Source organism: Alexandromys fortis, unplaced genomic scaffold (genome assembly GCF_014885135.2).
Source record: "Alexandromys fortis isolate MF-2015 unplaced genomic scaffold, M_Fortis_MF-2015_v1.1 scaffold_31, whole genome shotgun sequence".
Classification (NCBI taxonomy): Eukaryota; Metazoa; Chordata; class Mammalia; order Rodentia; family Cricetidae; genus Alexandromys; species Alexandromys fortis.
The window spans coordinates 9,175,028-9,187,623 of NW_026067974.1; the positions used below are offsets into that span (position 1 = coordinate 9,175,028).

The 12,596-nt window shown below is 38.2% G+C and overlaps 1 protein-coding gene across 3 annotated transcripts in view; it reads right to left on the reverse strand.

Moving 5' to 3' along the window:
• Npepps (aminopeptidase puromycin sensitive) overlaps nt 1-12,596 on the reverse strand; it is an 83,678-nt gene that overhangs the window by 33,779 nt on the left and 37,303 nt on the right. For 2 of the 3 annotated variants that reach the window (XM_050156676.1, XM_050156673.1), the window contains 6 exons: nt 6,599-6,720; nt 5,353-5,460; nt 2,388-2,588; nt 1,740-1,836; nt 1,595-1,628; nt 546-660 (listed from right to left, as the gene is read on the reverse strand). In XM_050156676.1, coding sequence (XP_050012633.1) covers nt 546-660; nt 1,595-1,628; nt 1,740-1,836; nt 2,388-2,588; nt 5,353-5,460; nt 6,599-6,720 — 677 coding nt within the window. Of the gene's footprint in view, nt 1-545; nt 661-1,594; nt 1,629-1,739; nt 1,837-2,387; nt 2,589-5,352; nt 5,461-6,598; nt 6,721-8,818; nt 8,935-12,596 lie in introns of those variants that run through there. The other variant, XM_050156674.1, reaches the window with a different exon arrangement.

Below are 12,596 nucleotides of genomic sequence, written 5' to 3' on the forward strand. Positions count from 1 at the left end.
ATAACCCCCTGAATAAACATTCAACCTCACCCTGCATGTCGTGTCTATCCATGTTTCTGTCTTCTGCCCGCCCGCCATGTGTCTCCCTGCCTGAGACCAGCCATTGCTCAGGGACCAGCAGCTGTCTCTGCCTGGGGCCCACTGCCTGCTGCCACATGGCCTGCCACCACTGCTCTGAGACCAGCAGCCGTCTCTGCCTGGGACTGGCTGCTCCCAGGGCCGGCTGTCTGCCACCACATGTCCCGCCACCACCATTTGGGACCTACAGCATTTCTGCTGCCTACTGCCGCAGGGATCTTGAAGCATTTTTTAAAAAAGAATAACAGGTTTCACTGTGCAACTCTGGCTGTCCTGGAACTCATTTTGTGGACCAGGTTGTCCTCGAACTCACTGATATACACCTGCCTCTGCCTACGAAGTGCTGGGATTAAAAGGCGGGAACCACCACTACTATGCTACTATAGCAAAATGTAAAACAGCAAGGCCAAAATAATGTGCAACAGGACATAGATGGATATATTTGAGCACTTAAAAATATTAAATACCATAGTAACAAGATTTCCAAACCATTGATGGGCGAGTTCATGTCCCACAACCAGAGCAACCCACTGGCGTGATGAAGAACAGGAGTTTTTTGGATCAATAAGCAACGCAGTCTCCCTGTATTTAAAAAAAAAAAAGTAAAATGGTAAAAGTGTTTCAATAAAGGCAGGTATGCAGAAGTAAAGGAGGTTTGGGCAGTAAAGTCTTTATGTTAGGCTTTCGCAGTATCAAGTAAACATTGTCTTAGCATTTGTAATATTAGTAGGGTCCAGGAAGACTGAAGACTACGTTGGTAGACATTGTACAACAGAAGATCAAACACATACAAGTTTATCAGTGTGCTATCTGCTGACTAGGAAGACTTTTCTAATCAGGGAAGACACAAGGGAGGAGCAGTGGAAGACATTCTAAAGTCCCAAAAAGGACAAGGAGCAGGCTATGCAAAACTTAGCTCATCTAAAAAGACAACTGAAAGTGGAAGGAAAGGCAGGGCAGTGGTGGAGCAAGCCTTTAAACTCAGCACTTGGGAGGCGAGGCAGGTCTCTGTGAGTTCAAGGCCAACCTGGTCAACAAGAGCAAGTTCCAGGATAGGCTCCAAAGCTACAGAGAAACCGTGTCTCAAAAAACCAAAAAAAAAAAAAAAAAAAAAAAAAAAAAAAAAAAAAAAAAAGTGGAAGGAAAGTGTTTATAGACTCAACCTCAGAAATTATGTAACCCACATGTTTGTGTTGTGCTGACAGATATGTAAAAATCTGCTTAGAAAACACAGACTCAGGGAGGCTCTTCAAGTTGAGTAACTGCTGGGAAGGAGCCATACCGAGTGAAACTCAGTCAAGAACACAGTTAAAAATGGTATAAGTGCCAAATGCTCCCTTTATAATAATATTGCATCCTCAGACAATAGCACCAGAGAGGGAAGTCCATCTGCATGCTTGAAATATTCATTAGAGGAAGAAAAATGTACCCTAGAACATAAAGCAAAAGCACTCAACTGTGAACAGGATGCAATCCATGATTTGAAAGAGGGCAGGGTAATGTTTCATTAACATACCTATAAGTAACAAGGCCCCAGTTCTCCATGGCACCTTCATAAAATAAATATAAACATTTATTGATATATAAGCATAATTTTCCTCAAATATCACAAAATTCAAATAAAGTTATACAATTCAGCAATAAAACGAAATTTACTTTACCAGCTGCAAAGTCAGCAATAGCAATGAGATCAATTTTAGGTAGAGGATAAGGAACATTGAAGTAGTCTTTATAAAAAGGCAAGGTTTTAGCAGCAACCTATAAAGCACAAACAAAAAAATATCCTATGAATACTTTATTATGAGTCGCACAGAAATTCACAAAGGAAACCTGTTTTAAGCCAAACTATCATAAGCTTTTAGAAACTAACTCAAGGGAACCCTACTTTCTTTGAAAACCGTGTTGGCCACAAACTTTTGTATCACTGGTCAAACTGTAATCCATTTATAACTTGGTATGAACAATATAAGTATATATTTTCATGGTAATTCCACAGAAAAACAAAACTCTGTTTTTATACACTCTCTCTTATCCACAGCCAAAGGTTTGAACCCATGACTTCATATACTAATAAATACACATTCTACCACAACCTCCAACCCTCACTTTTCCTATTTTCTAGATCATTATCTTATAAAATGTTAAGGCAACATCAAGTTTGGCTTATCAAAAATTCTAATAAAAGTGAAATGAAAGTATCAAAACAACTTTCCAATTAAATAACAACTGTACTAATAATTGATCAGAAATGTAAATTCCCCAACCTGGAGTTATGGACTGTTGGAACAATCCTCTTCAAGGACATTTACCTCTAGCGCAAACTTTCCTTGCTCTGCTTTGCCAACAGGGGTGTAAACACGGACACACACACCATCTTTTGACCTTGTTTCTACAAAGTCATATTCACCCACAACAAATGCCACCAGATACGTAGACATAACAGGTGTGCGGGCAAACTTCACTTCTACTAAATTTTCATCATCAGGATATGGTTTCCGGTCAATTACATTCTTAAGAGAAAAATAAAAACAGAAAACAAAAACAAAGAAATTTTAAGGAGATTTATATTAGTATTTTGGAATGAACAGTAGGATATTTCCCTTTTGTTTTTTTTTTTTTTTTGATTTTCAAGAAAGGGTTTCTCTGTAGCTTTTGGTTCCTGTCCTGGAACTAGCTCTTCTAGACCAGGCTGGCCTCGAACTCACAGAGATCCGCCTGCCTCTGCCTCTCCAGTGCTGGGATTAAAGGCTTGCGCCACCACTGCCCCAGCTCCCTTTCCTTTTTTTAGGCTTATTTTAATCCTAGTTCACCAGTGGTTTTCTGTTTGTTTTTTGAGACAGTTTCTCAGTGGCTACAGAGTTACTGCTGGAACTCACTTTGTAAACAAGGCTGACCTCAAATTCACAGAGATCCGCCTGTCTCTGCTTCTCGAGCACGGGGCTTAAAGGAGCCACTACCACTGCCTGATCCATCAGTGCTCTATATCATGAAGGTCTTTCTTCTTCTCAGGAAAATGATCTGATAAAGTTCTTTTTCCTCAGCAGGGTAGTGGTGGCACATATCTTTAGTACAAGCACTCATAAGTCAGAGGCAGGAGGGTATCTGAGTTAAAGGCCAGCCTGGTCTTCCAAGTGAGTTTCAGGACAGTCAGAGCTACACATAGAAGCCCTGTTTCAAAAAATAAAAAGAAACAAACAAATATATATATATATATATATATCTTTTTCTTTTCTTTGTTTTTGAAACAAGGTCTCAGTATGTGCCCTTAGTAGGCCTGGATCATACTGTGCAGACCAGGCTGGCCTCCAACTTAGAGAGATCCACCATGCTAGCTCAAAGGCATGTACCACCTTGCCTGGGTTTGGATAAGAAGTTGGAAGCAACTGTTAGAACACCCAAGGACTTACCTAAGAGGAATCAACTTTCTTGAATAGTTTTACAGGGCGAGCACTGGGATGTTTTGTTTCAGTTGTTTGGTTTTTTGAGATAGGGTCTTACTATGTACCTCTCGGTGACCTGGAGCTCAGTATGTAGACCAAGCTTTTCCTTGAATTCAGAGGCCAGCCTGTCTAGGCCTCCAAGATGCTGGGATTAAAGGCATGTAACTTTAAACTCAATTCTGTCTTGGGATTTTCCCCCCCTTTTGCGTTTTTTTGAGATAGGGCTTCTCTGTAGTTTTGGAGACTGTCCTGGAACTAGCTCTTGTAGACCAGGCTGACCTTGAACTTGCTGGGATTAAAGGTGTACACCTCCACCTTCCAGCAGCTTTTTAAAAAACAAACAAACAAACAAAAACCTCAATACCTTTCAAGTAAAAATAACAGAAGAAAGTAAATTAATAATAAAAATGATTATGGAATCTCATCATTTTTTTTTTTTGAGACAAGGCTGGCCTCAAACTCACAGAGATCCACCTGCCTCTGCCTCCTGAGTGCTGGGATTAAAAGCGTGTGCCACCACCACCTGGCTGGAATCATGTATCTTAAAAGGTACGGACTTGTAAATTTCAAATACCCTCTGTACCAAAACTAGCTCTCTCTGGGAAGACACGAAACTTCCATTTTACTTATGGAGTCCCTACCTTTCTTTTGGTGTTTTCCCCTTACTCGGGCTCTCAGTCTCTTAAACTCTCTATCCTTTATTCCATGGAAGTGGTATTTAAGAAACAGGTCTTGCCCAGTGCTGATAGCAGAGGCCTTTAATCACAACAATCAGGAGGCAGAGGCAGGTGGATCTCTGTGAGTTCTAGCCTAGCCTGGTTTACAGAGCAAGTTCCAGGACAGTCAGGGCTACACAGAGAAGTCATCGTGAAAAACCAAAACAAAAGAAACAGACCTTAGATTTATTCATACTAAAATGCTCTTTTTAGTGTATTAGTCTCTAGGAATGCCTAAGAAGAAAATAGCATTTTCTCTTGTAGACCAGGCTGGTCTCGAACTCATAGAGATCCGCCTGCCTCTGAAAATAGCATTTTCTATGGAGTTCTCTCCACCAATAAGTGGGCAAAAACTGGATGTTTTTACTTGTTCACTGCCCTCAAACTCACTATGTTGTTCAGGTTGGCCTCAAATTTGCAGCGGTCTTTCTGCTCAGTCTTCCAAATGCTGGGATTAAAGGTATGAATCACCACACGAGTAGCTCTTAGTTCTCCACAGTCAGAGTAAATATACATCTTAAACAAGGTGGTCTTAGACAATACCATTTAAGTAATGAAGGCTTCTCTTATTTATGAAAAAGACCAATAATAGTAAAGAGAGCATATTAAAAAATATAGTCAACCAAAAATCTAAATACAGCTATCACTTCTAGGATTTAATAAGAAAGCCATTACTCTTATTTCAGGTAAGGTTACCCCTTACTTATGTCCTTCCATTTTCAAAAGTAGATAATCTGGGTATGGTGTCACATGGATATAATGCTAGCACCCAGGAAAATGAGCAGGAAGATAGTTATGAGTTCAAGGCCAGTTTGGACTACAAAGTGAATTCCAGGACAGCCTCGGATACAATGTCCCCTGACTTAAAAAAAAAAAAAAACAAAAAACAAAAAAAACCAACAACAAAAAGCAAGAATTTTGTAAGTGGCTCTAACAGAAAAGTTCTTCCTTGAGGAGAAAAACAATCAAAAAGCAACAAAGGAAAACAAAATAAAAGAAACTAACGGCTAACATTTCTATTATGCAGTAAGCACTATGGTAGGTGATTTCACATTATCCTGTTTAATAAACAAAGTAAATATACAAAGACTATGAAACATCTATTAGCACATACATACCATGTTTGATAAAGCAACTCTGTCTTTAGGAACAACAAGCGAGATATCAAAAGTTGCTTTGATAGCAGGCTCATCCCAACAAGGAAAAGCTCTCCGGGCATCAGTAGCCTTAAGGAAAAAAAAAATAAGCTTATATAAATACCATTAAATTAACTTCAGAGGCTTTTTCATGAAACAACATCATTTTACTATCACTCATTCATTATTTAGTCAATTTTTTCCTTTCGTTCTGTTTCATAAAAGTTGTATTTAATATATACAGAGCTTTTCATTGCATGTATGTTTGTGCACTTTTCTACCTAGTACCTTCAGACAGCAGAAAAGGATGTCAGATCCTGGAGTTAGAGTTCCAGATGGTTTTGTGTAGCTATATGGGTGCTGGGAATTGAACCTGGGTCCTCTTCAAGACCAGACTATGCTCTGAGCTAACTCTCCAGCTCCTTCATTTCTTTCATTTCTTTTTAGTATAGAAAACTGAACTCAGCCCTCCTCTGTTGATCTTTATGTCCAGTCTTCAAATATTTAATCTCTACTCTGCTAGGAAACGAGCCAGGTGCTGACTACAAAGGAAATACAATGCTACAACCACCATCACACTAGAAACTATTTGAGGACTATTCTGCTATAAATCATAACAAAATGAGAATCATTTGTAATTATACTTTTTATTAAAATATTTTAACATTTCAGATTTAACATGAATAAATAACTTTACCAATAGTTTAGATATAACACAAAGCGCAAAAAATTAATACCATGCTATAAGAATTCAGATTAGGAAAAACACGAGAAAAGGTGCCTCTGGCTTTTCAAGTAAAAATCATCAATAGAGAAATAAGAACATGTCAGGTATTGAAATAAATAAATAAATTCCCAATCTTGTTTTCTTGGGGGGGGGGACGGGGACTGTTGCTTGTTTTTCAAGATAGGGTTTCTCCGAGTAGGTCTAGTAGTCATGGACTGCTCTGTAGACCAAATTAGCCTTGAACTCAGAAATTTGCCTGCCTCTTCCACCTCCCAAGTGCTGAGATTAAAGATGTCCATCACCATGCTCAGCTCTAATTGAGACTCTTAAAAAGAAAATAAAAATAATAATAAAATAATCTGTGAGTTCAAGGCCAACCTGGTATACAAAGTGAGTTCCAGGACAGCAGAGCTACACATTAAGAAACTGCCTCGAAAAACAAAATAAATGAATAAAAATCAAAAACAAAGAAGGATTACATTAACAAAGAGTAAGACATACCTCAAACTGTGTGACAGCAGCATAGCGCACCTCTCCAGTAGGGGTGGTGTATTTACTTCTGTAGAAACCTTTCATTTTGTCGTTCAGTTCTCCAACAAAATCTATCTTTAAGGTTCCTGTACCTGTGATTGAAGATGAACACAAGTCTTTTTATGGAGATGTTAATAAATACAGGTATCAGAAATATGTCAAGATACTCTATTCAAAGCATTTCCTTTCTCAAATACTACTTTTGGCACTGATTGACACAAATGGTAAACTAATCCTTCAAATCTTGTTTTAGGGTGACTGACTAGAAAATAATTTCAATAAGTCCCAAATTACCACGATATATGAAAACAAGAAAGAAAACATTATTAAATGTCTAACACATGCTTCTGCGTATGAGACTTCCAACTTTAAGGTTGGAAGTAGTGTCCCCTTTTTAGAAGAAAAATGAGGGCTGAGAATTTTTTTTTTTTTTTTTTTTTTTTGGTTTTGGTTTTTCGAGACAGGGTTTCTCTGTAGCTTTGGTGCCTGTCCTGGAACGAGGGCTGAGAATTTAAAGTGGCTTTCCAAAGGTCATCAGTAAGCAGCAAGGATGTTTTTACTCAGAATATGCTCTCTGCCAATTATACCAAGTGATTAGTCTTTTCAGATAACTTCATACACAAAGAGAAATGCAGCCAATTATCCTACCATTAAAGGCAGTATACTTGATCCAGATAGAACACTGATTGCATATTCTTGTAAGGAATTATTTGATCAACTAAAGGGCATAAAATAAACTCTCAGGATCACTTCAATCATCTCAGCACTAATACTAAAGAAAGAAATTACTAAATCGATGCAAAAATGCAACCTAAAGACATCTATATTGCTTCAAGAGCAAAACGGGTTTTTGCCTTTATGTTTGACTTCCGCTTTTATGTTCAGATACATGGATAAACAACAATCCCATTCTACACCTCACACAAATCAAGACTCTCTCTCTCTCTCTCTCTCTCTCTCTCTCTCTCTCTCTCTCTCTCTCTCTCACACACACACACACACACACACACAGCATTTTAAAAAAATGTTGACTTTGGACCTGCTCTTTCCCCATGCCTACTTATAATAAGATCAAGAGAATGTGAGTCTAACAAATTAAATACATAAGGAAAATTATTAGTCAGTCATACCAGACTTTGATATCCAAATATTTCAAATTGTCATTTTGAAATGCTATAAAGTAAAGATGTCTGACATTGATTAAATGTCATTGACTTTTTCTCCTTTCATATATCTTTTTGTATGATCTTGAAGTCAAATTTCATGCCTAAAACAGAATTTGCTCTTTGGAAAGGTTCAAAGTCACATAAGTAGAAGTTTATACAATATACAAAGGACAAAAAGCACTGACTCTACTTAAGAATAAGTGCATCTACCATGTGGCTAAACTCATTTTCTTATGTGTTAATAAGTAATTCTGACAGTTATTTAAGATAGAACTTCAGAGTACAATAGCAAAGTAAGCACTAAAATATTATCACATTCTTAAAATAACCATGCTGGAAAACAGCACTAACAGCTTAATTGAAGCTCAATTGTATAGATATGAAGGTTCTCTGCCACCAAGCTATATCATAAACTCCAATCAATTCTTTAACACGAATGGCAGATTACTAGGACAATAAATATTATCACAACTATTAAGACTCTAGAAGAGTCTTATTATTAATGGGTTAATAATGGATAATAAGAATTAATAAGTAGGGCTGGAGAGCCGGCTCAACAGATGAGAACTGGCTACTCTTACAGAGGTCCTCAGTTCAATTCCCAGCAACCGTATGGTGGCTCACAACCATCTACCATAGAATCAAACGCTTTCTTCTGGCATAAAGGCATACATATAGACAGAGCACTCATATACATAAAATAAAAATCTTAAAAAAGAATACCTAATGTAAGAAAATAAGTAAGTAGTTTATCCTCTATTCTTTATAGGAACTTAATATGTATTAACATTACTGAAGTTTTAGAAAGAAAATATAACAGATTATTTTTTAAATTCTATTACTCTCTTGGGAACTGACTGATGGAATTTTATGTTACAGTTCCACAGATGAAATTGGCAGTCTGCTTTCACTGTCAAGATGTTTTCTAATACAACTCTCATTCACAGTAAATGTACTTTCAGTCTTTCCTATTTGGAACAAAAGTGGGTTTAAAACTCATAACTAAATAAGAAAGGCGGCTTACACTTTTACTTGGTTTTAAATCTCCAAGGCCATCAAACCATAACAAGATACTGACAGTGACCACTTCCAAAGAGTGGCTTACTAAACAAAATACAAAGTATTGGAAAGGATAATTACCTGAAATTCAAACAAAACACAAGTTAAATGTTTTTTAAATCATGAATAAATTAGTTTCACATTATACAATACTAATCACAAGTATTACTATTAACATGAGTTTAATGTGAATATAGCAAAAAAGGACTTTTGGCAAATCTGATTATCAAATACCATGATGAATCAATTGCCAACTGGTCTTTAATTTTATACCTATTAACACATAAATACATTGTTTTCTCAGATTAGATACTTAATTTCAACTAATATAAAGCCAGCTTAGTGGCCCATGCCAATACATAATCCCAGCACTTGGGCAGATCTCTCTGTGAGTTTGAGGCCAGCCTGATCTAAAATTGAGAGCTCCAAGTCAGCCAAAACTACATAGTGAGACCCTGTCTCAAAAAAACAAAAAGTAGGGGGCTAGAGAGATGACTCAGTGGTTAAGAGCACTGACTGCTCTTCCAGAGGTCCTGAGTTCAATTCCCAGCAACCACATGGTGGCTCACAACCATCTGTAATGAGACCTGGCACCCCCTTCTGGTATGCGGGCACACAGGGAAGGAATGCTGTACACATAATAAATAAATCTTTAAAAAAAAAAAAAAAAGGCCAGGCAGTGGTGGCGCACGCCTTTAATCCCAGCACTCAGGAGGCAAAAGCAGGTGAATCCCTGTGAGTTCGAGGCCAGCCTGGTCTACAAGAGCTAGTGCCAGGACAGCTAGGACTGTTACACAGGGAAACCCTGTCTCGAGAAAGGAAAAAAAGAAAAAAAAAAAAAAAAAAAAAGAAGGCTAAAAACCTTAAGATTATATTTACTCAGTTATACCCAAGACCAGTTCTTAACATGATAAAAATCTGAAAAGATAAAGAACTTTTTCTTAAGACTTAGATGTTTTATTTCATCCTAATTCACAGATATTTGTGAAGTAAGACCATTATTTAAAGCAAAGAAGGACTGGGTATCTGATCCTAAGAACTCTGTTATAATTTGGAAGGCAGTGATTTTTTTTTCCCCAACAGATATTATCAAAGATATTCAATAATTTAAAATGAAAAATTATGTTATTATTTGTGGTCAGAGGATAACTTTCTGGAGTCACTTTCTCCTTCTGCCTTTACATAGGGTCTCGGGACTGAATTTGGGCTTGTATGGCAAATGCCTTTACCCACCGAGTCATCTTGCCGGCACAATATTCAATAATTTAATAAAGTCAAACTTGCAGGATTTTCTAGCATTTTTACTGGTTGTTACATTAGCTTAAGAATTTACTGGGGCTGGAGAGAAGAATTTACTGGGGCTGGAGAGATGGTTCAGCAGTAAGAGCACTGGCTGCTCTTCCAGAGGACCCGAGCTAGATTCCCAGCAACCACCTGGTGGCTCTCAACTGTCTGGTACTCTAGTACCAGGAGATCCACCCTTCTGACTTCTGTAATCTCTGCACATACATATACAGGAACATGCTCATATACATAAAGTAGATATATTTCTTAAAAGAATTATTCTGTTAGGCGATAGAGGCACTTGCCTTTAATTCCAGCACTTGGAAGGCAGAGGCAGGAGAAGGATCTCTTTGAGTTCGAGGCCAGCCTGGTCTACAAAGTGAGTTCCAGGACACGCTCAAGCTACACAGAGAAACCCTATCTCAAAGAACAAAAACCAACAAAACAAAACAACAGAAAACAAGCACAAAAAAGTTCTGTTAACTTAAACTCAAACACTATACAAAATATTTTATATATAAACTCAATTTCTAATACAATATGGAACAGATAAAAAACACTATGCTGAAATATAATTTACTACACAAGTAACTTTCTGTTATTATTTGAAGTGGCTTTGACATTTAGCATGTGTGTTATGAATTATGTATATGAATGATATAGTCTACGGTTGGAGAGATGGCTCAGTAGTTAAGAGCACTGGCTGCTCTTCCAGAAGACTCAAGTTTGATTCCCAGTACCCACAGTACTGGCAGCTCAGAACCATTTGTAACTCCAGTTACAGGGGATTTGATGCAGTCTTCTTCTGGCCTCCTCCAGCACCAGGCCCACCCATGGTGCACAAAACACCTATACACATAAAATTGTTTTTTAAAAACAATTTCAACATATATAAATGGCTACAAGACTAAGATATGGTTTCTAAGGATACAGAAAACTGCTTTTATTTAAGGGATGAAGTGAGAGGAGAGCAAAGCAAAATTTCATTTAGGTAGCATATAAATTTTCAAGCAATGTAGCATAGCAATAACTCTCTGTCAAAATAAATAAAAAATAAGATAAAACAGGAGTAGGGATGTAAGAACATAACTCAGTGGTAAGGGCATTTGTCTGGCATGTATAAGCTTTAGGTTTAGGTCACAATTGAGTGTAGGGATTGAATTCTCAGCTCAAGTTGAGCATGATGGCCCATACCTTTATCCCAGTACTGAGGAGGCAGAGGTATTTTTGTGTTTGAGGCCAATATGGTGTACCTACCATATCGTAGCCCAGGCAGAACTAGACAGACTGCTTCAAACAAACAAAAACAGTAACACACACACACACACACACACACACACACACACACACACACACACACGAGCGCGTGCACAAACAAAAACAAAACAAAAACCTAAGCAGAATATAGCAGCATACACCATAACACCAACATTTGTGAGGCAGAGGCAAGTTTAAAGTCAGTCTGGCTCACATAGGAAGATCCAATTCAGTCAGAGGAACACGGCCTAGACCAACCACAAAAATAGAAAGTGCCAGATCTCCAGCACTAAGGAGGCAGGTGGGTCTCTGTGATTCAAGGCCAGCCTGGTCTAACTGGTCTAAGGAGTACTAGGATGGCAAGACTATCTAGAAAACAAACAAACAAAACAAAAAAACCGAAACCCCAAAGCAAAACAAACAACAAGAGAAAAAGAGAAAAGGGGGGGAGGGGATGAGGCAACACAGATGGAGGTGAAATGACTGGGTATGAGGCCCTGGGCTCAGTCCCTAGTATTGTGAACAAAGACACAAACTACAAAGCATGATGTAGCAGAAACAGACTTTTGCTTGCTCTATTTATTTTTGAACTGGATATGATGCCCAGGCAGGGCTGGCACTAAAGGAGAGCTGGCTGGAAAGTTATCCTCCTGTCTCCACCTCCCATCTAGCTTCATCTGGCTATTTATGTGGGTCCTGGAGATCAAACTGAGGTTGTCAGGCTTCTCATATGTAGCAAACCCATATTTTCTCACATTTCTTCTTTTATTTTATTGGCAACAGAGATTAAATCTGAGTCGTTGAGCATGACAGTTAAGTTCCACTTCTCCACTTTTCTTGTAAGAGTTTTTTTTTTTTGATTACTTGAGCTTGATATTGGCTGATTAATTTTCTGGCGCCCAGACGTGTGGCTAACTGAATCCACAAAAAGCCTGAAAAAGCTTGGGAAAGAATGGAGTGAAGCATGTTTTCTTGGTAGCAGCAGTTTCTCGGGTCTCCTCTGCTTGTTAGAAGCAAGCAAGCACTCTCATCTAAGAGAGGCTTCCTGACTCAGCTTCAGCTGCAAAACCCTGCAGCTCATTAAGAGGTCCTGCCACGAAACACTTAAACGGTGTTGGTGAAAAGCTGAAACACATGCTTTTCGGTTTTCAGCCGTAGCAAGAAAAAAGCTGCGCCGATTTAAAATGCCGGCTTTCTGGGCC